Genomic DNA, 26527 nt, shown 5'->3' with positions numbered 1-26527 from the left:
GCCTAGGTGCCAGAAAACAGTCCCAGATTTATTAGCATATACAGAACCTGTAAGGCTACATCACTAAAGGAAACAACAAAAGTAACAGTCAGCTCACTGACTAGTTTAGTCCATTTTTACTAAAATTTGCTCTATTTTCAACACAGAAATAATTTCAAACTTCCTGTAATTATCCAAAATTCATGGTAGTTAATATTACTTGAAAAATAATTTAACTATAAAGAATTTCCTATTTAACTCTCATTAACAGAAAAAAAAATTACACATTATGTCAGTGACTCAACTAATCAGATGCAGCTGGAAAAGGAATTTCATTAAATACATTATCCAAACCAGATCATCATGAAGCACCAATTACCCACATATAAAAAGTTTCGTCTACACATTCAAACAATTCAGCTGATAACGACACATACTGTACCTTGCAGTTTGGTGTTATTTTCATCTGCCTTACAAAGCTTCAGCAAAGGCGCCGAATGCTGTTCCAGCATTTGGACATCACTGGAAGATTGAACCACCAGCAAAACAAGGATGCAGGCATAGTTATAAGCAACTGACTTCTTAGACTTTGAGTCTCTGAAACAAGAAGAAGGATTTTCTTTACAGCTCATCTAATGCAACTGGGTATTTGTTAGATTTTCATTCTCTGACCCCTAAAAATCTACCTACAGAACTTTTATCTTCACCAACGCTTGCCCCATATAATTATCAACCAAAAAACAAAACCAAAACACCAAACCCAAACAAATGTTCTCCTATGCTTTTTGAAAACTAAAACCTTTTTTTTTTTTTTACACATTTACTTCACATTTATTTCAGCATCCACAAAAGATGAGAGCTGAAAGCACTGACCAGAGTCAAGTAGCAAACAAATTTTTCCATAACTTTGTCTGTTTTTACAAATCTTGCTTTAAAAGCGCTGCTACCTAAAGTAGTAAAACTGCCTGTCCAGAGAAAATAATGACCGTTTTTAACAGTTGTAAGAACTTGCAGAACTGAGACAGTCCCACACCAAAAAAGTGTCCAGTGTCATTTCCCCACTCAAATCTTTTGCTCATTTCACAGTCAAATTTTATGCTTGAATGAAAACTGCCTACTTACTGATTTTTTTTTCACATAGCCAAAAGTCTGACCTATACCACAACATCTTTGTGGACGACCTACACAGATTCTGGGCATTAAGTACTTGATCACAAATGACAGGCCTGATTTTCTCTTACATTCTTCTACTTAAAAGTTGTTTGGTTTGGTTTTTAAACAAAAAGATCATGATCTAAAAGAAAAAAATATTTTAGACTTACTGAATTATTTATAAAAGGTACGATACTTTTTAAATGTAATAACCTAAAGAATATAAATAAATGCTTAAATTACCCTAAAGCTTCTTTGGAATAGTACTCCATTAAAGTAATAAGGCTTTGGAGATTTTTCTCCAGACTGAATACATGAGCCACAGCAGATCTTCCCACAGGGTTAAAGGTAATCAAGTAAAGGTTGTGAAGTGTTCCCAGCAGATCCGAATGGTCAGTCTCCTCACTGGCTGTGCACCGCTGAAAGTGGCAGAATAATTCTGAAATGCACTGTAATGTCTGTGTTGAATGCAGGAGCCACAAGGCAAAAGTATCCTCACTGGCACCATCTGATTGGAGACCTTCCTCTTGATCCGGATCAGAAAACTGGCAAAGTGCTCTAATCAACAAGTTCGTTGCTTCATACTCGGAAATAAAGAAAAGAAGACCCTTCTGTGACTGTGCCAGGAAACGCAATATATCTCGTATAGCTTGAAGTACACCTGGATGTGCACCTGTCACTGGAATAGACAGTAACAAAGTAATGCATTCCAAGAAATGGTGACTATGAAGATATCTGAAAAAAAAAAAAAACAGGAAAATAGTCAGTAATATTACAATCATCTGTCAACACTGCATAATAACATTATATAAAGTTACATGTTTCCTAGCTTCAGTACTTATTGCTCTGTGGACCATGAGAAACAATAACTAATTATGAAGCAGTACAAAATTTTAATCTTACAAAACATAATTGCTATAATATTTACAGGAAATAAATCCCTAAATATAAAGTTCTGATCTCCAAAAAAAACCCAAAACCACAAAAAAACTCACCTTATCTACAAACAAAATAACACTTTATATTTTATTAAATTTGCTGTATCATCAATGCTGCATTAAACATTTAAAATGTGCTAAGAAATCAATAGCATATATCATCAATATCATACATAAGAGGTGATTTGAAGACTCTGCATGTAAATACTCATATTGAGCCATGACCTAACTGCTACTATCAAAGAAACCTGTTAGCATTTAGAGAAGTACTTTCTAGACAGAAACTTGCTAACAGAGAAATAACCTGTGGGATCCTTTAAACGGCTGAAGGCAGGCAAGCCTCAACTCCTCTGCCTGTGCTGTGAAACAGCGAGCTACGCTGACACAACCGCACAACTTCTAACCAGGGCTGGCTTATATCTTGTCAGCTCGGCACACAGACAGGGGTATTCCAGACTTGTTTTATCCATATGGACAGACATGTTCCAAGACAACAAAGGGAAAACACTCTAGGTCATAACAATTTTCAAATATGCACTTGTACAGCACCTAGCACAACTGATTGGGATCTATGGATGCAACTGAAGTGCTAGCACAGTACCAGTAATAACAAGACGTTAACTTCTTGTTATATGCATGCTAGATTGATTGAAAGCCAACAAAATAACGGGTACATTAACTATCAAACTCTCTCAGACTTTATAAGCACAATCCAGAATCCTCCAGTAAAGTATAAAGTGAAACATCTAGAAAAGTGTTAGTGAGCAAGGTCATCCTTAAAAAATATCTGAATCAAGCTAGAGGAAATACTCCAAAAAGCGAACTTGCAGCTGCCGTACCTAAACAGAACAGGGTAAGGGTCATCCCTTTCTGGAGGGCCTGTAATGCGTGCCATGGTTGGGAATGATTTCACAGGCGGCTGAATCATTGTATGAGGAGCAGTTTCCATCAAATGGAAGATTTCTTCAAGAAGACTAACAAGTTTTTCCATCTCTCCTTCGCTTATATTAGAAGATTCCAAAAGATGATCCATATCCATAGGAGCCTCCACATCATTCTCATATTCTTGGTTGGTTCTTTCAAGTCCTGCCAAGTCCTGGTCCTGTTCTGGCTCCGTGTGATTAGGAAGAGAAGGAGTGTTCTCTGCTAACTGATCAACCACCTTTTTAATATCTGACAGAATCTCATAGAAGTGACATTTCTGGAGAATTGCAGAACCAGCAGTAACTACTCTCACAGTCTGATCTAACAGTATGAGTTCCAGGAGTTTCTGATAACCACTTTTTTCATGTACATCTACGCCACCCCTTAGAAATATTTCCATTCCCTCTGTCATACTAATAACACTATCCAAAGCTTTAAAAGCGTTAAGTTTAAGGGAAGATGATACATGATCTGCAAACAACAGTTCAAATAACACATTAATAACTCCTGCCTGCAAGAGTGCCGTTATTCCTTGAGTCCCACACTCTCCTAATGACGATACCAATTTTGTCCCAGCTTTGAGTTGTCGGACATTCAAAGCAATGGGCTGTTTGAGAGCTACCTGAAGGTTTAAAGCTTGCAGGGTCCAGTCTACTAGCTGGGTAATATAGTCTTGCTTTGTGTCTTTCACCTGCAGGTAGCTCAAACCTTTTACTATTAAACTCGGAACTTCTTCTAATGCAGTGACCCACTTTGCACCCCTTTCCTCTTGATACAATTCCAACAGTTCAGTTAATTTAACTGAGGCTTCCACTGCCCCTGAATTTTCTTTTTCTGGGTCTTGGTCCTTTATTTTACCAACTTCATTTTCAAATACAGTCTTGTAAGGGCAGCTGAAGTACAAAAGAGGTCCAAGCTCCCTTTCAAAAGGTTCATATGTCACAGGAGGCACAGATGCCAGATCCTCAGGAGTATATTCAATATCAAAGCTTGGATACTTAAATGTTTCACGTTCTAGATCAGCAATTCCATCTTCATCACTTGAAATCTGCTCATATCCATCATCTCCTAAAAAGAAAAAGATTCAGTTATGAAATAAAATCAATTATGGATAAACCAGTTCATAACTGCTGAGAATCTGCTCAAAATAAAAAAGTAATACTTTCTTTAACACAAATATTACTGGTTAGAGAACAATCATACATCAACATAGAGAAAGCTTTCTCTCTCCAGATATAAGTGAAAGCCCCAGTTGACAGATTTTTTAATGTAATAACAGAGACATTCAAAAGACTGTATAAAGCTAAAAGTTTAACTAGGGTACACATTACTACAAGAATATTGTCCACTTTTCTTCCTATGATTGTATGTATCATAAAGCTTCAAGCCTGAAATTTTGCACAGGCATGGGTGGGAACTTTAAGTAATACAAGAAGATGACTACTGACATCATTACATAAACAACTTCACTTGATTTTTAATTAAGAAAGAATTTCTTTCACCACTTTCCTACATTTTTAAACAAAACGGATAACAAGATCGAATGTTCATTCTCACCTATAAAAGCGGTATCTATTTTCCTCTAGTTATAGAAAGTAAGAGGAAGATTTACTATAAAGGAATAAATATTCCACAGCAAAATACTGTTCTCGAGAGATGTCAGAACCATAAATAAGGCAGGCAATGGTGCAATGACCAAAGGAAAAAGATCCAGTTCTCTTCGCACCTAGTCATCATAATGGTACTGCCATCAAAATTTCATAAACCTAATTTTTTTCTTACTTTTTACAACTTCACTTACCTTCACCTTCTTCCTCCTCTTCACCCTCTTCTTCATCTTCATCTTCCTCCTCCTCTTCCTCTTCCTCATCAGCAATACTCTCTACCGTATGCCCATCATCATCGTCTTCATCTTCCTCCTCCTCAACATCCACATCATCTTCATCTTCTCCTTCTTCTGGTTGATCTTCCTCCACTTCTCCATCATCAGAATACTGGCTTTCTTGATGAATGGATGTTCGATCCGGAGAAATGGGCTCAAAGTAATCCTCCCTATGGTCCACATCATCTTCTTTTTCCCCAACTACTAAAAATATACACAAAGTTTAAGAAATAAGAGTACTTCTCTGAAATCCAATGCTCAATAGCAGGTTTTAGAATTTTGCACTATGCATAGTGAAGATACAAAAAAAGCATCTTGAAGAAAATCTTCAGGTGATTTGACTGAACACAAGCAGCAATCACTGAAGTCAGTAAGACTATAAAGAAATAGGTAAAGAGTTCTTGGCACTTTTAACCCATAAGGAGACCAGAGAACTCGGCAGATGCTGCAGAGGGATGGAGGAGAAGGACAATGAATACCAGAGTCAACAGAACATTTATATAAAATATGAGCAGCATGTTCAAGCAGTGTATTGGTCAACAGCTGATATTCTCAAATCTACTAACTTTTAGATTGATAAAACTGAACATGGCCAACAGATTTTCTTTCAAATCCCTTTCCTAAAACTGAATCTGTTCAGCAGGAGCAACAGCAGACAGGAAACCTTACACCGGGCAGGAACACAGAATTCTGCCTCCACTAAGTATGATGTGCAGCAGATAAAACAGAGTCATTCTACCTGACACTGGCATAGGTTCATCATCATCATCATCAGGAGGAGGAGGGCCTGGAGGTGTCCTTGGTCCCCTGGGTTGTGGTCTTGGAGGGCTGCCATTGAACTGGTCTTCTTTCTCTCCATCAACTATATTTATTGTGAAAATAAAAACTTGCATTTAATGGAATCACAGGAATAGAAGAGCAAATTCTAGTTTTTCAGTGCTGCTTTTGACTAGGGAACACCTTCATTTCCCAGCTGTTATTTAATCTGTATTCTGCATCTGCAGTATGTGAGGCAGTTTTCTGAAGTCGCTTTCGATGTAAACATGAACTACATCAATAAGCAAGCTTATTAACACTATTGATGTTTTTCTAATATAATACTGACTTAAAATTAACACGGGTAATTGCCGTTTTTGTCTTTGACACTAGCAATACTGCAACTCTACCAATAATATCCAAGTTACTTCAAAAAAAAAGTTTACATTTTAATCAACTATTTTTTACAGTTTACAACTGTTTTTTACTACACAGAGTATTCAAATTTTGCAGCCCAATAGCTGTATCTTGAACAAGACAGTTCTAACTTTAAATCTAAAACCAAAACTGAAACAGCAACTTGCTCATGGATCCTATTCATGGCCATTCTAATACCAATGCAAGTAACCCACTCTCAAAAAAGCACTAGACAAGAATCTACTTAAAAACATTCAATATAAATCTAAAAGAAAATACAAAACTAAAGGACAAAGACATAAAGCTAGAAAAATAAAGCCACTGAAATCTAAAATGTGAAAGAATTGTTTCTTTTTTAAGATGGGATACCACAACGTTGATTTTTTTTAAAAAAAAATCTATGTCTTCTCACAAGGCTTACCATGTTTCGGATTTCTTTTCAAACCAGGCTGTTGCTGGGGAGGTGGTGGTGGAGGTGGGGGTGGAGGAGGTGACTCTCTCTCGTGACTTATTACCCTGTCAACTGAGCCATATATTGCCAAAGTCAGACAGTTGTACCACCCTCTTAGAACCAATCCATCCGTGTTGACCTGTTTTTTTAAAAAGAAAAAGCACTTAAAAACAACATAAGACAACTTCAGAAAAGTTATTTTAATATCACTGTATCAGTATCAAGAAAGGAGAACCGAACATTAAAGTATCTATCTACCCTACATTTTGAAAACTGAGAAAACTTTAAATATATCAATCCATTACAACAAATAAATAATCTTTCTCTAAAAGCATTCAATTCCTTGCCATATATTGCCTAATCTACTACAGCCTATTAATGAAAATACCCATTACCATGGGTCACACAAACACTGATCTAAATGAAATAAACCCAAACAGAAATGAAAATGATGTGCTTAGCTGTGGCCTGCAGCCACAACGTTCTGATTCATCTTTTCTCATAAGTAGTGGATAGTTCTGCTGGTAATCTCCATAAGACTTGTCAATCAAATCTTCTACAATTCATGCCATTATAGATGCAGACTCTGAAGTAATGAGTATCTGAACTACAGGCATGTTTTAGAATAAGATCTTAAACAATGCATGCTTTACACAGTGCTAAAGCACCACACGCAACCATACTTATATTCTACAGAAATGTAGAAAAGAAGAGGAGGTTTAAATCACATTGCATTACCTTTGCATTGGGTCTGAAAATAATTGAAGTGTTTTCATCATATTCAAGGCTGTTAAATAAAATACACAAAGTTTTTTTCCATTAATATAAAGCATGTTTACAGAAATGAAATGCAGCAGTATGAAACACATAAGCCAATAATAAAACACTGAACAAATACATGCTCTTAAAAACAAGAGTGCAAAATCACTTATTTCTACAAAATACTTTTCATTAATATATATGGGCTCTGTAAGTTTAAAATAACACAATCTTTTCTTCTTTTAAGCATGAACCTCTGTCCTCCCACACAGATTGGAGGAAAAGGGCAAGAATACAAACTAGCAAAAGCCAGACCGAACATGAAAATCATGGGAGACGCAGATTTTCTATTGTGCATTTTCTGTACTAAGAATTCTCAGGACGAAAAGGTAGATAATGAAGTCACACACTAATCTTGAAAGTACTTACCTCCCCAGCCTATCAAAAACAGGGGCACTTGGCTTGCTGACATTGTTGAAAAACAAGTCCAGTTGAAATGTATGTGGGGATGTCTCTCTGGAAACAGAACAAAAGTAAAAATTAAATCTGTTGAGCTCCTTATCAGAGTAACTAGGACTAACAAGGGAAAAAAAACTTTAAATTATACTGTTTAAATAATTTGCCAAAATAATTACAAGTTCAGCAGACACATAAGTGCATTTTACCTTTTTATAAAGGAGGTTCTATTGAGATACAGAAGTTCAAGAAAAAATAACAGGAAGGTGTTCTTGAATCAGTATCTTTCACTTTCTACCTAGTATCTTTCACTTACCCATAAGCCCTATTGTCAGGCAAACTTGTGTGAGCTCTCACTCCTGGAGGAATGACACGTACTTCATTTATGTAAACCACGCATGGAAAACGAACTACATCTATATTGGTACTCTGCTACAAAACAAAGAATAAAGAAAGTCTAAGAAATGTAAAATGCAAACAACGTAATGTACTCATATTCTTTATTAACCAAATTAAGGTTGCAATCCTAATAATTACAAAATTCAATTCTGTTAAATGCTAAATGCTGTTAAACACTGTTAGACAGAAAAGTTTTGGGTTTGTTTTTTTTTTTTTTAATAATCTTCTGGCACTTTTCATATATTTAACACTATTTTTTTATAGAAAGTGTTACTGGTTTATTTACATAATTTGTTCCCTTTATTTGGAAGAATCTTTTAAACAGTAACAGTTTTTTTTCTAACAGAAGGTATGTTGGCAAAGGTAAAAACTGGAACTTAAATTATTAGAGAAAGACTAAGTATATGTTTCCCTTTTAATAAAACATATCAATTTTACAATTAAAGAAAAAAGAAAACATGTGTTTTAATTTTAAACATTAGCAAATGTTTCTATTTCAAATGTAATATTAGAAATTATAATGATACTATAAATCTGTTTTACTAGACCTGTATAAAAATTCCGTACGATGCTTATTTCTGCAATTTTGCAACAACATCTGAAAACCTTTTGCAAATAACATTTCTGTTTACCACCCAGAAATAGCAAGTATAAAGAAATGTTATGCTTCAGCACTCCTAAAAGATGTTTGAGCAAACTAGGAAGTTATAATAAAGTCACAGTGACTTCCCATGTAGCAGCCACCACATTAATGCCAAAAGTCTCCTCTCACTAGATTCATATTAGGTCCTACTACATTTGTACATTATCTCTATCATATATACACTTACAAATTAAGTAAACATAGATCAACTATATGTCCAACCGTAAGCATATAAAGACTTTCTTGAACAGAAGCTCAGAATCACATTTCTCACTGAATGTTTCCAATTAGCAAATTGGATTAGCAAAGACCGCACTAGCAACAAAAAAAAAAAAACACAAAACAACTGATCTAAGTATCTACCAACATAACTAAAAAATGTAAATTAAAAAAGAAATTTATCTGCAGTCAAAAATCATATAACTTTCATCACAATCAGAAAGCAAAAGAAACCCCAAAATTACCAACATAAGGCAACAAAATACTAAGATTTTTAGAAAACTAATAAACAAAGAAATAGTCACAAGTAAAGTTTTAAAAAGAATATTTAAGCGTGTGCTTTTGGGCACATATTACTGTCATTTAAGAAGAAATCTATGCATACATCCTTTAGCACACAAATACAACTGATCCTAAGGGCTGATGTGTGACAAGCAGGATGGTAGAACCCCGCTATGACCGGGAGCATAGCTTTACTAACAGGAATGGGGTGACTGTCACCTGCAAGGAGTGAGGGCTGTGGGAGCTCTTTGCTTTGCCTTTAAAAAAGCTGTATGTGTCACGTGGGAGACTCAGATTTCTCGAGGAAGGGCTGCTGCTGAGGAGGCTGCATCCCCAGCAGTGCTGCCCAAAAAAAGACAAATTGCAGCTTAAATGATATGGGATTATGCCCTGACAGCCATGCATCAACAGGATGACAAGTGAATCCAATTCACCTTCCGTCCAAAACACTAAAAAAAAACTACATCAGAATCGCTCCACACATGTTAAACTGCATAGCTAAGCCAAATAACTAATTTTATTAGAAAATTCAGCAATACTTTTCAAGAAATGCAAGTTCCAAGGCAAGACTCACGATCCATTTAGCTGAAGAATTAGTATAGCATAAAGGAGGCTTTCCTGCAACATGTAAAATACATTTTGGTTTTTTCTTTAATGAAAATTGAATATGGTTCAGGTTTGCAAAACGTCACTGGCAAGAATGAAAGTGCCAGGAAACATTACACACAATTAAAAATGTTCAATAACAGAACATACTGTCCTGCAGGGGAACAGCAGCGGCTAGCATTTCCTGCCCAATACTAGCTTAAATAGTAGAATTAAAAATACATGTGGGTCTCCCTAATCCTGGCAGCTTAGAAAGGACTCCAGAATAGCTTCCCGTTTGTTTTTAATTGCAGCATCAGCTCAAATTACTTCATTTTCTTTCCCTAATGCCTGTCCGTGAACACAGCATCTTTCTCAAGTTACACTACACTTTATGTTTTCCCCCTCATGATCCCCTTCTTCCACTCTGAACAACACAGAGCCCTGGGCAAACCTGCTGCAGCACAAGCAGCTTCAAGGATGCTCAGCATCCCAACAGCCTCGAAGTGGAATATTTGTATGAACTCCCGCTGCTAAAGAAAGCTTGAAATATTCCTTTTTCTCACAATGCATGCAGGCTGCATAAATCTAAGGGAAGATCTCACGTGCACACAAATACCCATCCTCCTCATTAACTACAGAAAAGCATTTGGTATCTCTCAAGCAGACGGGTATGGCCCTCTGCCTGGCTTCCTCCCTTATCGATTTCTCCAACCGGTTTTATCCTCTTTGTTTCCCACTAGCTTCTCCCCCGCGTTACCTCTAAATCCTCGCTCCTGTCCCCCCGCAATGCCCTCCCTCAGCCCCCTGCCCGCGGCACCGCGGGCTGCCAGGACAGCTGTGGGCTGGGCGCACCGCGGGGTCCGGCGCCGCGGCCTGGGCAAGGCTTCAGGGGCAAGGCGGGGAGGGAGCGGAGATTCCCTCTCGGCGGGCAGTTGGCCAGGGCCTACTCCCTCCTGCCCGGCCACCCGCTGAGGCGAGGGCCACCGCCGGGGCCTACCCCAGCGGCGCTCGCCCCAGCGGCGCTCCGTGCCCCGCAGCCGCCGCGGCCCGGGAAGGCCCCGGCGAGGGCAGGAGGGCGCCGGCGGCAGCCGGGAAGAAGGACTATGAGGGAGGCGGCAGCCCCAACGCCACCACCGCGTTACCTCCGCGCTCTGGTGCTTGAACGTGTCTAAAAACAGCAGCTCGGTTGCGGTGTCCACCGCCATCTTGGCTCGGCCGAGGGGGAAGGGCTTCCGGGCGGCAGCGCGAGCGCTTCCGGGCCACCGCCCTGACAGGGGGCGGGAAGGGGCGGGGCTGCCGCAACGGGGCGGGGCGGCGGGGCGGGGCGGGGCGACGCGGGCACGGACCGTTGCCCCGCCCGCGCGGGACCCACCGCCCTCAGCGCCGTGAGGGGAGGCAGAGCCGGGGCTGGCGGCGGCAGCCTCCGGCGTGGGGCTACCGGCGGGCAAGGCCTCGAACCTGCCGCCCCCGCTGCTCCCGGGCCCGGGAGAGGCGCGGGGCCACTCGCGGCGCTGGCGAGTGCACCGGATGAGCAAAGGCTCGGGGCGGCCGAGCGGGCTTTCCCCTCAGCGATGGCTGCCTGCTGGAGGCAGCGGAGGGAGAGCTGCGGGTCGGCGGCGGGAGCGGGGTCGCTGCGCGGCACTCGTGCCTGCAGGTTGAGCTTGTGAGCAGGGGAGTGGTGCCCTCGGGCGGTGCTCCTGCTCTCCGGAGACCGAGCTCGGTGTGCATCGCCGTGAATTTGGCTGTGCGCCACTGCAGTCTGCTCCAAGCTTTGCTTCTGCTTGGTTTCACAAGATTTAGCTGCAGCTCAACACTGACTAAACTCAGTCCTGCTTGAGAAATTTCCTTTGCAGCCTTTCCGTATTTAACCCTTTTCAGATGTAAGAAATTGTCGCTTCTCTGAAGTATGTGTAGAACAATTCCTTGCAACCTTTCCACAGCTCCTGATGTTCTTGTTTAGCATCCAGCGCCTTCTGCAACAGCATCTAAGTTGTATGCGTGTTAGAGATGCCGTGAAGCCAGAGTCAGCCGTGGCCAGGAGAATGATGTGGAATTGATCTTATGCAAGCGGTGTGTGGTTACACAAGTTTTGTGTACAAGCTCTACGTCTATAGTAGCAAAACTGCACCATGTGCCTTTAGAGGAAGCTTAGAAAAGGATGTGTAACATCTCTGAACTGCCGACCGGAGCCTCAGCCACATCCCTGCGCTTTCCTTAATGGTGATAATTATATCTTAACTGTGTCTTGTTTCTGGCACAGCTTCTTAACAAAATAAGCTGTTTTGTGTGCGCATCAGGAATTGGTGAGTCCCTTTTTTGTTTCAGTAGCTAAGCTTGCTGGTCTCTTGATGCTCCAGAGTTTCACTTGCACCAGGAGTGGCAGTCCTCTAGGTTGGACTTCAGGTGAAAACGTTGCATCAGTTTAAACAAGGGTGTGGTTCGATATATCCATTTTCAGTGGTGAAACTAGTTCAGGAAGTTCCTGTCCCCACACCACGTGTTGGTGAGCTGGGCCACAACGCGCAGTTCCGCAACCAGTTTTATTGGCACACCTGAAGAGGTGTTTTGTGGCAGTGCAGAGAGACTGGTCGACTGGAATTGCTTCCGAATCCACTGAAAACATGAATACTGCAAATCCCTTCACAGAAACATTTCAGAATTTGAGAATCAAGGGGTCTCCTTGGCCATGCCGGCAGGTTTGGTCGCTGTCGTTCTTCACCTGAGCTGGAACCCTCTCTCGCCCTGGTGGATAAACAGATCTAAACTTCTGGAATTAAATATAAATTTTGTGTGTAGAAAAAACTTGAATGTATATGTATTTTGCTAAAGCAGCGCAATGCCTTACAGCTGCTAGTGACACTTGCCATGGCTTATTTTGGTTATGTTTATGGGCTCTTTGGAGACTTCTGTGCAAGAATAGCTCTGCAGATCTCCTCCAAACATGGGCATTGTCGCGTGTACCATTGTGCCGGAGGAACGCAGTCCTAGTTAGATGGCTTCTCTCCTGGGACAGTCTGGAACAGTATCGCAACCAGGTCAGCTAGCACAAGTAGTTTCAGTAATAACTAGCAGGGGAATTCCAGCCCTGCGTTTTTATCTGCAGTGACTCTTGCTGCTGGTAACAGCTACGGCTCTGGATGTGAGAAGAATCAGCTTTGCAGGATTAAATTCAGATGGCTCTGAATGCAGTGTCATTGATTTCAGCACATGGCTGGGCTTTGCTGCAGTGGTGTTTCTTTGCTGCAAGGTAAAGCAGCAGTGTTTGAATGTCACACCCAGTTGCATGATTTCAGGGAACAATGGGTATTGGTAGATAGATACACAGTGACTGATGAAAGTAGAGAAAACAGAATTCGGTTAGCAGCAGCAATTACCTTAGAGAGATTAAAAAAAAAACAGTTTGTGGTAACCATTAACACATTCCAAGAAAATGATACAGCTCTGCTGATTCTCCCATTCCAGTTGTAAAAAGTTGATATTCTGAAAGAAAACACGAGCAGTGATGGGGAAGAGTGATACAGGTGGGAGACCTGGCACGGACCACAGGTCTGTGCAGGGAAAGATAACAGAGTTGCAGGTGGTATTGGGGTGAATTGAAGACCCTCCTATAGAGGAATAAAGCAGGGTGGGAGACGCAGAACTCACAGGAAAAACCTGGAGACAGTGAGATGTGCAAAGTCACACATTTGTTCAAAATAAACTGGGAGGAAGGGGGTCGATGGGTGAGAGGAGGAAGCTTCAGGAACACAGGGGAAATAAATAAGAGGGCACGTAAGTCTGTTGCTGTGGTCAGGAGGTGGTGTTAAGACCAGCTCCTTGGCATAATGGAAGGTGTGTGTAGTTTCAGAAATGTCTTGAAACAGAAAGTGTCACAAAAGGATGTGTGATGGGAAACCAGAACTAATACAGAAAGGATTAGCAAAGAGCAAAGGGGCTGGAAGCTAGACAGACAGACAGCAGGCAGGAAACAGAAGGAATATCAGAGGAGAGAAATACAGCAACAAGGTGCTGGGAGGAGCCTTGAGAGGTCGTTGTGCCCCAAAGCACCCTAGTACATTCCTGTAGGCAACAACACCGATGTTACATGGAAGATGACACTTCATGCAAAGACTATGCTTAACCAGGCTGGGGATAACGAACGGCCAGGGAGAAAAAAATGGAATGGGAGTACACAAACGCCAGGAGCCTGGGCAACACAACACAGGAACCTGAATGACTGGTGCATGTTGTCAGACCAGATGCTGAAGGCATGAAAGAAAGAGGGTGGAATGGGAACTGTGACTGGAAAACAGGCATTTTAGGGAATGTGTTACCCAAGAAAGAGAAAAATAAAAGGTAATGGCACTACAGTAGCAGTTAGTGGTGAGTGGCTTCCAAAATAAATAAATAAATAAAAAAACCACGGGTTAATCAAGAACCCAAAAGACATAATGGAATTATGTCCCATTAATGGGAATTAAAAATACTTTTAGGGTAAAGCTTAACCTATGAAAGAGGTTCCTATACATAATGGCAGCCTGCAGTAGCAATAAGCTGGGGAGTCTGGTGCTCCTAGATGGAAAGAGACAAGATAGGACGAGACAATAAGGCGTAAGCCAGAACACAACAAATCAAAGTAAAGGAGCACCTACCCATCCAGAAACTGTTCTCACAAAGACAAGGGTTGCCTCTCGAAAGCCAAGCAGGCATTGGGAAGGAAACCATCTAGAATGGATGATTAAGTTTCACTGAAAGAAAACCAGCCAACCAAGCAAGCTCTACCTATCTGGCATGCTCCAACGTGAAGTCATTTCACAAACGTGGCTCTGGACTTTTTTACTAAAGTATGAAGTTTTATTAAGAAGAAATTGCACTAAACTAAGACCTGAAAGGGAAACTGTGCAAAGAAATTCTCTATACCATCGAATCCCTCTGCTCCAGTCTGGGCAAAGGCCACTGAGCAACTCCCTGTGCAAGGACCTACCCCACTCTGCAGACGCTGAGTACAGATCAGCTGCAATCACCGCTGAGGACGCACACCCCAGTGCTCCGCTTCGCGTGTGTTTTGTTCAATGCATTAGAAAGTTGGAAGACAAATGCACAAAGAAAACCAGGCACTATAACCCTCTGACAGAAGGGACACGATTAGCTCGGGTGTTTCCTGATGCCAGATTCACATGGCCAATTTCAGCTACTGCTTTTAAAAACTGGATGAATTAATTTGCCATCTTTACCCCTCAAATTGCAGTAACTGCTATCAGTGAATGCCATTTTCAAAACCTTACACCAAAAAAAGAGAACATTACTCCAGCCATCTTCCGTCATGCAAAGGCTGTCTATTGAAGCACATAAACTATCAAGCAGGAATTTGGTGGCAGTCCCTGCACCGAGAACCACGCTGCACCAGACTGCGGCAGGGCAGGATGAGGGTGCCGGGCGCTATTTGGCCTCGTCGGTGGCTGACAGGATCCCCGGTGCTTGTGAAACACATTCTCTTCCTTCCTGCCAAACCAACGAATGCGGATGCATTAATAAAAGATGGTCCAAGTTGTGAACCTGCACCAGCACAAGGAACAGTGATGAAGAAAAGCAGGATGTGCATCATCATCTCAGTAAAAATTTAGAGAAGCAGCATCACAATAAACTTGGAAATACACAACCGGGGTCTTCAAGAACTAGATGTACTACAGGATTTCCTTGGGGAAAGTTGGTGTTACATGTTTACCTGACATTCAGTAACCTTTTCAGTTACTTATCATGAAAAAATCAGGTTTTGAGCAATACGCATTTAAAACATAAATTTCACAGTGGAACAGTGATCACCAGAGGAGAGGTTGTTGTCACAAGGACCAAAGTCCCCACAAGTCATCGAGGGAAGGCCGCGACAGCCAAACCAGCCAGCCCCTAACACACGCCTAGACCGGCCGCGCCGGGGTGATGCAGAAGCTGGGATGCCTCCGCCTTGCTCACGACGGAGGAAAGGCTACACCGCCCCGAGCCCGCTCGGCTCCCTCGGCAGGAGTTGCTCCCGGCAGCATCCGGCCCGCACACCGCCACCGTGCTCCCTCGCCCCGCGCGGCCCGGCCCCTGCGGCCCCCGACGGCCGCGCTTACCCCGCGCCGAGGGCGAGACCCACCGGGGCGGCTGCGGGCGGTGTTGCCGTCTCCGCTCCCATTCCGACCAGGCGGAGCGGGAGGGGAGAGTGCCGGGGGGCGAGCCGCGCCGCGGTCCGCCGGCGGACGGGGCTGCGGGCTGCCCGCGGACGCAGGGCCGACCTGCCCTCCCCGTCCGCGACATGTCCCGACAGGAGCGGGCGGCCCCGCCCGGGCCCGCTCCCCTCCACCGCCCCGTCCGTGAGGAGTCGCACCTTCCCGGGCAGCGCTCCCTGACGGCGGGAGGTGCAGCCCGGCGCGGTCCAGGCCGCCGTCGGTGCACGCTAGGGCTCCTCGGAGGCCCGGAGCAGCTCCGGACAGCTCGTCCGCCGCTGCCCCCCCGCACCCCGCCCGCAGCCCCGGCCCCACGCTGGGCGCCCCGCCCGCAATCACGGCCCCCCAGTCCGCCAGCCACCCCCCCACGCTTGCCACGTCCCTGCTCGGCGGGGCCAATGGGCGAGCGGCGCCAGGTGTGTGCTACCTGCACCACGTGGGGCGGGGGGTGGGCAGGTAGGGCCGCGGCCCCGCGCAGAAAAGCCCGCAGCCATTGCGCGCTTCCCAGGGGTGCAGCCGGCGTGGGAGCGGCCGCCGCCCGCCCCGGGAAAAAGGGGGGGTGGGAAAGGGGGTAGCCTCGCGCCTCCCCCGCGCCAGGTCGTCGGGGAGCGAGGCTGCAGGTGGGGGCATTCTCGCTTGGAAGCGCCTCGGGCAGGGAAAGTTTCTGTCCTCTTCCCCCTCCCCCCCTCTTTATTTCCCCCTTTTTTCTCTTCCCCCCCTCTTTTTGTCCTTTCCACTGGTCCGGTGGCACCATGACGGCGTCTCCCGACTACCTGGTGATCCTCTTCGTGACCACGGCGGGCACCAACGGAGCAAGGCTGGGCTCGGATGAGCGAGAGCTGCTCCAGCTCCTGTGGAAAGTGGTCGACCTGAGGAGTAAGGAGGTATTTTCCCCCGAAGGGGGAGCACCCCGACCTGCTGCTCCCCTTGGCCCCTGCCGTGCTGGCCACAGGCAGAGTGGCCCCAGCGCTGGGCTGGCGGTGGGTGCCCCAGGCTGGAGCAGGCTCTGGTGGAGGGCAGGGGCCGGTACTGCAGGTGGGGACCTCCAGCCTGGGGAGCTGACTTGCCCCTCCTCTGCTTTCTCTGGAGCTGGGGCACCTGCACGACGTGCTGGTCCGGCCTGACCACCCGGAGCTGACGGCTGAGTGCCAGGAGATCACCCAGGTGGATGTGGAGAGCCTGGCACTGGCTCCACCGCTGGAGCAGGCATTGAGACAGGTGACACCCCATAATTGGCTGCTGGGCGCTGGTCTCCCTTGGGGGCTCCCCGATGGGGGAGAGGCAGTGTTATTATCCATTTATCCCCTCCACCACCACCATTGGGGCAGTGGAGTCTGGCACAGGGGCACCAGAGGCAGCCTGGTCTGTGGTGTGCTTTGTGGGGATTTCTCCCTTGCCTTTTGCTCATTCACCCTGGGAGGGATTGAACCCCAAGAGAAGAAGGTCAGGGTCAGGCATCCCCCTACCCTGGTCTCCTGCCATGCTGGACCCTGAGTCTCAGCTGAAGGTGATCCCCAATCAGTGTTGGAAGAGGCCAAGTTTAGGTGCCCCCTGAAAAGGCTGGGTGGTGGCAGGCCCTGTTAAGACTTGTGGTGGCTCATCAGTCCTGGGCAGGAGACAGTACTGAAGCCTCTAGATAAACAGGGAGGTGTGCGTGATTCTCATTGAGGGTAGGGCTGAAAGCCTGTCTCCTTTCCAACATGCTTGAGTGCCCTGTCTGAAAGGCTCTTCTGCGCCGGCACTCCCGCAGCTCTCTGCAACCCGCTTTACGTCCCCTTGCAGTGCTCTTGCAAATGCTCCTGGAAAAGGATTTTTTTCTGTCATGTGGACTGTCTGTGTGGCCACTTCTCAGTAGAAGGGGGGAAAAGGGGCAGTTTCCTTGGGAAGATAATAATCATGAAAGCTAGTAAGAAACAAATCTACAGAAGTGAAGGATTAGGCTCATACAAAAAGAAACTCCAGCTCTATGTTCCTGCTGCCCAGGAATAACATGTTACCAACTGATGACACTGCCTAGTGCAGCCACCCTGATCTCTTTTACATGTATGTCTTTTGTTGTTCCTGCTTTCAGTTTAATCAGTCCGTGAGCAATGAGCTGAACATTGGTGTAGGTACTTCCTTCTGTTTCTGTACTGATGGACAGTTGCACATTAGGCAGGTTCTGCACCCTGAAGCTTCCAAAAAGGTATGTTATTGTAGCTTAAGTTTGACTCTTGGTGTGCTTTATATGATTTCTTGCAAAACTGATCAACTTCCCTTTAGTATGAGGGTGCCTCCACACAACCATAGTACAAACATTGCTTGTATGTTAATATGCTTACCAGAGCTAAAGAGCCTGTCCATGTGGAAGGCATAGGCAATGCCCTAAGCTTATGTAGCCCTGAGATGCCTTTTTATGTTAAATCAGACGAAAGACCTTCTTGAATTAAGTGTTTGAGAAAGGAGCAATGCATTGACAGAGTACTTGTAGCTGTAAGAGCTACAATGGGTTAACAAGTGGGAATTTGGAAGTGTTGCCAAATAGTTAACCATCTTAATCATAAACTGCCTTTTGAAATTTTACATTCACCTTTAGCTTCAGCAACTTTCAATCTTTGTGTATTCAGTTGACGTTCTGAGGGCGGTGCTCCTATTTGTAAGGAGCTGAACAGTAGTTTGATGCAGGCTATGAGTGGTGACTAGTCCCATAGTCTAGAGTTTTCTACGACTTCAGAGTTGCCAAAACACTAACAGTGTTATGAGGTCCTACCTACTTTTCAATAGTGATAGAGTTGCAGCAATATGCTGAGTCTCTAGTCCTGAAATAACTGCATCAATATTAATAATATCTCGTTTTGTGGTTTGCTATGAACGTGCATTGCTCTGTAACTGAGCTGTTCTGCTCCTCTCATTGCAACTGATCTCTGTGCCCATCAATTTGCTGCTTCATCTTTGAAGGGGCACTGCTGCAAGTCTGTGCTGTTACAAAACTGATATTGGATGAGTTTGTTTTTAGTACTTGTTGGTGATCTAAGTATTTATACCTTTGAATGTTTAGAAAAGAAACAGCATGATTCATAGTGAAGGGGTAGTCTTTGTATATGTATATATGTAACTTGTCTTAGGGTATAATGTGAGAAAATGGGGAAACAGGTTTTTAACAGACTTTCTTGTCACTTGTAATGGGTATGTGTTTTACACAGTTAATCTTTCCATGCAGTTAAATTATGTGGATAAAAGAAGGGACAACTCCTACTATTATTTAAGTTTGTTTGGTGTCGGGGATAGATATCCTTTTGCTATATCATCACAGGGTCACTGATAGGAATCCAATCTTCATCAAAATCTTCTGTTGCTGTTTTGTTAAGAATTGTTCATTTGAAATCTGCTCTGTGCTGCCTAAAGATTAAGTAAACCAGATGCTTATGAGACCTGTAATAGTTCTTTGGTGAATACCCTAATCTGGAGGTTGGGGTGGGGGATCACTAAAATCCAGATAGGCAGAAATCACTAGGCTCTTTAGAATATGTTTATTTCTTTTAAGACACCCAGTCTGAACCAATCTAGCAGCTCATGATATTCAGAGAATGAATTGGCATCCACTGTTCCAACTGAGTGTCAGTGAAGTACAGAACTTGATCCCTCATGGAGGAAGAAAAATAGCCGTGCTAAACTAGAGCAGGAAATCTTGGCAAGCACACCTGCATTTTCATAAGTTTGTCTTTAAGAGAGTATCGTTTGCCTAATGCATCTGTCCACATGCTAAGATAAGCTCTAATGTTCTCAAAGCAGAACTTGTTTTAGAGCCTAAACTTACTTTAGGCTCTCTAAATGTGCTTTCACATATACTGTCATTCTGTTATAATGCCAAGATGTTAACTAGTTGTTAAATCACAGAAAGCCCTTACTTTTGGTCTAGAGGCATTGCAGGCAACAAACAGCCAAGTGGAATACGAAGTATTGTGTCTGTGGGGAAGCTCTGGGGTGAAGAGCTAACTGAGGGAGTACAGGTTTATGTTGGTTTAAACAGCTTCCCCCAAGTCTTCTCCATGTCTTCTCCTTCCCACCACCAAAAAAAATTAAAAGCATGTGGTGGATGTAGTGGTGGGGCGAAACGGGTTTTATTGACTTCCAGTGGGCTACATAACTTGCTCCTGGCTTCATACTCTGCAATTTAAGCGGTTACCATGCATAGACTGACAACCTCTGTGCCATGTCAAACCCTTATCTGTACACAGTTGGATTTTTTTGTTGTTGTTTTCTTTTTTTTTTAAGGGAATAAATATTTGAAGTGTGACTATTCTCTGAAAACTCAGCCTTGTCTATAAACCAAAACGTCTTCTGCTAGTCTTGCAAAATTTGCTTGGCTCTATAAACTGAACTGAGTGCCCTCTGGCTTTTTACAGTTAAAATTGGAATCAAGAATCGATGATAAATGTTGCAATAGCAGGCATTTGCTCTCCTACATATATATTGGATTTGAGGTGCTAGTAATAATAGCAAATGTTTCTCTGGCAGTGAAAAAGCACATTTCTCTCCTTAAACCATGTAGAGAGAAAGCTGCTTAAGCAAAAAAGTTTATAGATATGCTTACGTGGCTAAGAAGAGCTGTGTCAGTTTCTCTGTAGTAAAGGCTGTTTGTGTTTCCTACCCATTACAAGGAAATTGTTAGGAAGTTTGGTATCTAAAGACAGAGTAGATCAAACTTGCCCTAGCTGACAGTAGTTACTTTGTCCTTTCACAGAATATCTTGCTGCCTGAATGCTTCTACTCCTTTTTTGACTTGCGGAAAGAGTTCAAGAAGTGTTGCCCTGGCTCACCTGACATTAGCAAACTCGATGTTGCGGCCATGACAGAATGTATCCTTTTAACAGTGATGATCTCTACTGCTGTTACAGCTTTGGCTGAATTTTAGGACAGAGATGCGTGAGTAATGCTTGCAACACGTGTTTAGGGGTGGTATAACTTTAATGAGTGACTCGGAGCCGTACTGAGCTTTCTCACAAAGATAAAGATAAAAACATAAGAGGATGCATGCTCCCCATGGGGAAAATCCTGTATTTCTTCTTGATTTTTTTTGTACACTTTCTCTACTACCTTTATAGTTTTGTCTCTTTAAACTTCACAGTTTAGTGTAACTGGCACATTTGTTCAAATTGCTGATATGAATCCTAATATTAAAGTTGTGAGGTTGCTTGTTGCATCAGTTAAATTTTTATTTTATTTTTAGGTAAGAGTGAATGTTGGGAGGGGGAACGGTTGTTCTTGATGTGGACTTGTAGTGAATCTTTGATTCAGGAGTGAACCTAAGGCAGGGATGCTGTTGGCACATGTGGTATTCAGTCTCATGGAAGTTGTACATGTTACACCTTGCAAGGTGAGGCTGGGCTGGCAATAAGATGCAGTCAGTAACATGTTTCCATTTTCAGTGACAGGCATGTCTAAAATTACTTTCTGAATAGTCTTAAGTGGTCAGTAATGCAGTCCTGTCTGGCTTTTTACTAGTCTTAGCTCAGTTTTGTTTGCATGCCATGTAAAATTACCAGAGCTGAAACTGGGGCTGTGAGTGATTTGGCTGTGCCTTCTTCCTTGCTTCCCTGGCAGTCTCCCCTCTTGCTGCAGACTCCAGTCCTCATCTCAAACGTACTCTCGGACATGGAAAACACTTGACTTCCCTACCGACCTATTGAAGCAGTGACCACAAAAGCTAGCTAGCAAAGAGGGATAAAGGAATCTGAGAGTATTTCTTTTTTAATTGGTTTTGTTGTTGTTTTTAATAACTCTTTTCCTCTGACTAGCTTATTGAGTGGTTGCCATTAAGACCTGGTATTTTTCAGAGTCAAAAGTCTGTGGCTTCTGAATTATTATGGCCTTTCACTGCAGGACTAGTAGTGCCTGGGCTTTGTACCTGTGTCAGGGGGATAAAATATCTATGTATGCGTGGATTTTTGTGTTTAACTGTAAGGTTGAATACTGGAGGCTCTCTGCTCTGCTCTGCTTTGCCATCTGCAAATTAAGATTAATCTCCCTTAGTGAAGGGGCAGAAATCAATTCTCCCCCTAGTCTGAAGCGAAGCAGTACACTTAGTGTAGCAGTGAGAATTTTTATGTAGAAAAGCAAAATAAATGCTTGTGTTGCATAGTTAAGAAGTCTCCATCATCCAGCTTCTAGAATTTATGGTCAAAAACCTAATACATTGTTTAGGAATACATTGTTTAGGAATGCTTTGACACGAGCTGGAGAAGTTAAAGACAATGAGCTACTTCGGCTGTTTTGGAGAGATGCCTTTGCTTTCTCCTTGTGTGAATATCTGGTGTACATCTTGCCACTGTAGGAATAGTTGTATGACTGTAGCCACCCAGAGTGTCGCTGGTCAGTTAAGGCACAGTGACAGGCTGTGTACTCCCTGCCTGCTGGGAGAGGGGAGTAGACCCCCTTGTGTTACCTGACTGTCAGGAAGCCCCTAAAGAGGCTACCATCTGAGGGTGGTTTTGGCAGTTGCCAGTAGTATTTCCTCCAAGTTCCTAGAGGCTCGGTCAGTCTATCCAAATGCTCTCAACTTGAGTCTGAATTCTGGATCCAATATGCTTCTTAAGGTATATAAACCTAAATAACTTCATTCTGTTTTTATAGTAATCTTTGTGGTTTGTCTTGTTTTGTAACTGCTGATGCTCTTATTTGTAAACTTGCTATGTTTATGCAACATGGCTGAAATTAACTGTCTCTCAATATTGCTTGAGAGTATTGGGGGTGGAGGATGCAGAGACCAAAAAGGTAAAATAACTTTTGTTTTCCTTTTATTGAGAAATATGATAATTTTCTTTCTCCTTACCTTGCTGAAATGTACCAACTTAATCTCCTCAGTGTCAGAAGCTGTGTAAGTTAATTGCATTTGGAGAGTCTGGACATGCATGTAATGCTTGCAATTAAAAAAAAAATAATTGTTGAAGCAGGTGCTAAGTCTAAAGACTAGTTCAAACAGTTATGTGCAGAGATTTTTTTTTTTGTTCTTCATGTAAGCAGGACAGCTACTTTCCTCCTGAGACAGTTATGTAGCAAAGAAAAGAAGATGTCTAAATGAAAAGTTACTTGGATTTGAAGTGGATGTGCTGGGGCAGGGGACACAAAAACAAATTAAAAACAAATGGAGTAGGCTGAATGAAGTTGCAGATGAGTGCACAGAATCTGACCAAGCTCTTGTTATTCTTGTAGAAAGTGCAAATCTTCCACCCCATAGCTAAAGAGGCAGCCTGAGTGGAATCTTCCATGATTTGTGCCACACAAACTATACTGGGCCAGGTTCGTTAGCATTTGGTGGGGAAAGAAGGTTTTGGGTTAGGGGTGGGGTACTGACTAGAGATGCAGAAGACCTGCATTGAGAAACTGGTAGGAGCAGGAGTAGAATGACTTTTGGGGACATCCCTTCATGTACTTACATGTCTATTTACCTGCATGTAGGATGGTTATGATTAGTGAGAGGAAACTTGTGTGATATGAAAGAGTTAGGGGAAAGCCGGGTATTATTGTACAGTCACTTAAATTATTAGGAGTCTTCCAAATGCTTTTATTCTGATGAGTAGCATTTGATTAAACAACAAATTACAGGCAAATGGAGAATGTACTTTATTGCTCCCAACAGTCAGGGGATATATATTCCAGTGTATAACACACTAGATAGTTGGTGCTTGGCTATGTATTTCTTGCAGGCAAGGCAAGCACAATCTTGAAAAAGAACACAGATATTAAACTGAATAATTGGCTGGGTTTTTCTTCCTTTAGAAAGTACTTTTGGGACTTATTCTTTCAGCAAAACTACTTGAAATTGTGTACAGCAATGAAACCATTCCAAATCCAAGAGCAAGAAATTATAAATTTCACATACAAACAGCCACTGATTTCTTTTAATGCAAGGTAAGGAAATGTTTAAAATGCCATGGAATTTGAAGGACCAAGGAAGAACTGAGACTAGTTGTAACTGTTATCTCTGAGTGCTACTGCTGCCTAACTTACGGTCTCAAAACAGTGTTTGGCGTAGGAGACAGTCTTCTGGCAGACTTTCTTTAGTCGGTATTGTGTAAGAGTAGCGACAGCAGGACAATTATGAGAAATTCAGAGTAACAAAAAACTTGAGAGAAGCGATCATGTTCCAGCAGAGAAAGGAACTCAGGTCTGTCGAAATCTTTTTTTAAACATGTGTAAGTATACAAAAGGAGCAGGGTTGCTCTTGCACTCTCTGTAGCTCCCATACTTGCTGCACTTCTTGATTTGCAAAGCTTGCTGAGCCAGTTTTCACCGCTGTGAGTGCCTTCAGGGTGGAGTGAACAAAGCTTGCATGACTATTCGTATTCGGTCTGCAGAAGACTCATCCTTTGCCTCAAGATTGGGTGTGCAGAAGCCATTAAATGGCAAATAGCTCTTGCTTCCTCCAGTGCATGGTTTGCTCCACTCACTTCTGAACTGGGTTTGTGAGGATAACTCCTTCCTGGGAGTATCTGCTGGGTGTTGTCAGTAGAAATGCAGGCATACTTCAGAACAGCCTGCTTAATGTGCTGGATACAATCTGGATACTGCAGTCCTGGAACTTGGTGGTGGTGTGTTTGTGTGTGGTGGTTGGTTTTGGTTTTTTTTGACCTGGGTGTCTTGAAAACAACGATGTGGAGCACAGTTATAATCAATAGTGCTCAACTCTGGCAATAAAAAGCCAATTATTAGGTATTACCTGAGAATCTTGCATATTGCTATTTGTATTTCCTGTGATAGTACCCAGGAACCCAGAACCCAGATTACCTTTATGCAAAGTAGTATTTAAAAAGATGTAATCTTCTGCCTGAAGAGACTTAAAAACAGAACAAAAGGGGAAGAAGATCAGTGCAGAACACAATTGCAATACTAGTTCATGTCATCTCAGAGCTAGGTTGGTTGTTCAGTGTTTCTTTTGCCATAGTTAAGAAAGGAATTGAGACTCTGAAAAATGGAAGAGGCAGTGGGAGGGAAGAAGTCTTGGAGGGCACTGGCAGTGGGTAAAGCTGTGGTGACGAATCTGAGGAAATGGTTATATGGTTTAGAAATTTCTCCCATATTATATAGGCAACTCTGATGTAGAATATGCTCCCCCCCTTACTAACTTGCTGAGTGTTGCAGGAGGTGGTACTGCAGCTGCACAGCAGGATTAAGAAGTCCCTTGTTTCCCATCCTGCCTTGTTATTTGGGTGTGTCTTTTGCCCGTTGCTTCATTTAGAATGTATGTGTGCATGCTATTGCACATAGTAGCTTTAGACAGCCAGGTGTGTCTTCTAACACTTCTTTAAATGTGAACTTGGATTTATCCACTGCAATCAACTCTTTCCAATTGCGCAGGAGAGGCAACCTTTAAATATCACTGTACACAAACACGTGTGGTCTCCTGTCTCTTTACAGAACAAGGGGTGGGTTTTATAAAAACTATGCTATTAACAGCTTTTTCCTGAGTGTCCATGATTTCCAGTTCCAGATTCATAGGACTCCATCTGTATGTAGTCAGTCTTGTTCGCTAGAATTCAGGTTTTCACTTAGTTAATGTTATTATTAACATGCTCCTTTACATATGCAGAAAGCTATCAATTTTCTTCTCCAATCTTGCCTAAAAGCCTTGCTTCTAGCTAATCGGAGGCAAAGGTGTGAGTGATTTCTCACTCCTACTAATGTTGATGACTTTCTTCCTCCCCTCCCACTGTGTTTATATTAATCTAGAGTTCCTTGGCACAGCTGACTCTCTGTGTCTGAACACCTGGTACCAACTTCTGTTGGCATTAGGGCATTTTTAGGAACTATATCTCCTGTTGATCAATATTTTCAATGAAAATGTTTTCTGAAGAAAATGAACATGGGGTGGGGGAGTTGTTTGTTTTTCCTTGTGTGATAGCCTTGCTTCAAATTCCCAGCTCATTCACACTGCTGCATTCCTCTTTCTGGCGGCTGATTGCTTGTAAGGATCTTTGGCTCTGCGAAAAGGAAATATTGAAATGTCTCTTCAGTTTTGACAGCACAATCTAACAGCCAAGTGCACGTGTGTGTGTGCGCATGTGTATGCATCTCCCCTGCCATAATAGCTATTGAAACTCCTGCCCAATTTCTCTTGACTTTGACAGAGGAAAGATAACATTTCTAAATCTTCATAAAAATGGTTAGGCAAGACCAGGGTTCCAATACCTTCATCTTCAACAGCTTCTGGTTCCCTGGATGGCCAGCAGAGTCTCTGTGCAAATGCAGCATGGAGCTCTTGCATTCTTAAATGCTGCAGGGGGAGGGGTGTCAGGAAAAGGAGGAGAAGCACTCCTCTGCTCTGATCCATGAGATGCCCAGAAACATCTGTGTGGTGCTGATTAAGCACCCTCTCTGCAGGGGAGTCTGTTTGTGGATTATTTGTTTTCTTTTCAACCCCTCTTCCCCAGGGGGCAGGGAAGGAAATGAGCTTGAGTGTACAGCTTAAGAAGAGATACTGCAGTGAAGAAGTTTCTTGTTGTCATAAATACAGATAGT

At 43.1% G+C, this 26527-nt stretch overlaps 2 protein-coding genes across 4 annotated transcripts in view; one reads left to right on the top strand and one right to left on the bottom strand.

The window, feature by feature from the left end:
• VIRMA (vir like m6A methyltransferase associated) overlaps positions 1 to 11109 on the bottom strand; it is a 29129-nt gene extending 18020 nt beyond the window's left edge. The window contains exons 1-10 of one of the 3 annotated variants that reach the window (XM_075141466.1): positions 10988 to 11109; positions 8031 to 8146; positions 7688 to 7774; positions 7238 to 7286; positions 6470 to 6638; positions 5615 to 5737; positions 4795 to 5079; positions 2909 to 4061; positions 1375 to 1866; positions 422 to 576 (exon numbers count right to left, since the gene is read on the bottom strand). In XM_075141466.1, coding sequence (XP_074997567.1) covers positions 422 to 576; positions 1375 to 1866; positions 2909 to 4061; positions 4795 to 5079; positions 5615 to 5737; positions 6470 to 6638; positions 7238 to 7286; positions 7688 to 7774; positions 8031 to 8146; positions 10988 to 11050 — 2692 coding nt within the window. In that variant the 5' untranslated portion in view covers positions 11051 to 11109. The remainder of the gene's footprint in view (positions 1 to 421; positions 577 to 1374; positions 1867 to 2908; positions 4062 to 4794; positions 5080 to 5614; positions 5738 to 6469; positions 6639 to 7237; positions 7287 to 7687; positions 7775 to 8030; positions 8147 to 10987) is intronic. The other 2 variants (XM_075141467.1, XM_075141468.1) reach the window with 2 other exon arrangements.
• A 5660-nt stretch (positions 11110 to 16769) lies between these two features.
• Positions 16770 to 26527, top strand: part of ESRP1 (epithelial splicing regulatory protein 1) — a 30921-nt gene continuing 21163 nt past the window's right edge. The window contains exons 1-4 of the mRNA XM_075141465.1: positions 16770 to 16914; positions 17120 to 17248; positions 18102 to 18215; positions 20754 to 20868. Coding sequence (XP_074997566.1) covers positions 16783 to 16914; positions 17120 to 17248; positions 18102 to 18215; positions 20754 to 20868 — 490 coding nt within the window. The 5' untranslated portion in view covers positions 16770 to 16782. The remainder of the gene's footprint in view (positions 16915 to 17119; positions 17249 to 18101; positions 18216 to 20753; positions 20869 to 26527) is intronic.

Source organism: Calonectris borealis, chromosome 2 (genome assembly GCF_964195595.1).
Source record: "Calonectris borealis chromosome 2, bCalBor7.hap1.2, whole genome shotgun sequence".
Taxonomy (NCBI): domain Eukaryota; kingdom Metazoa; phylum Chordata; class Aves; order Procellariiformes; family Procellariidae; genus Calonectris; species Calonectris borealis.
Note: the sequence above shows the minus strand (reverse complement) of the source record. Positions and strands in the feature narration are given on the sequence as shown.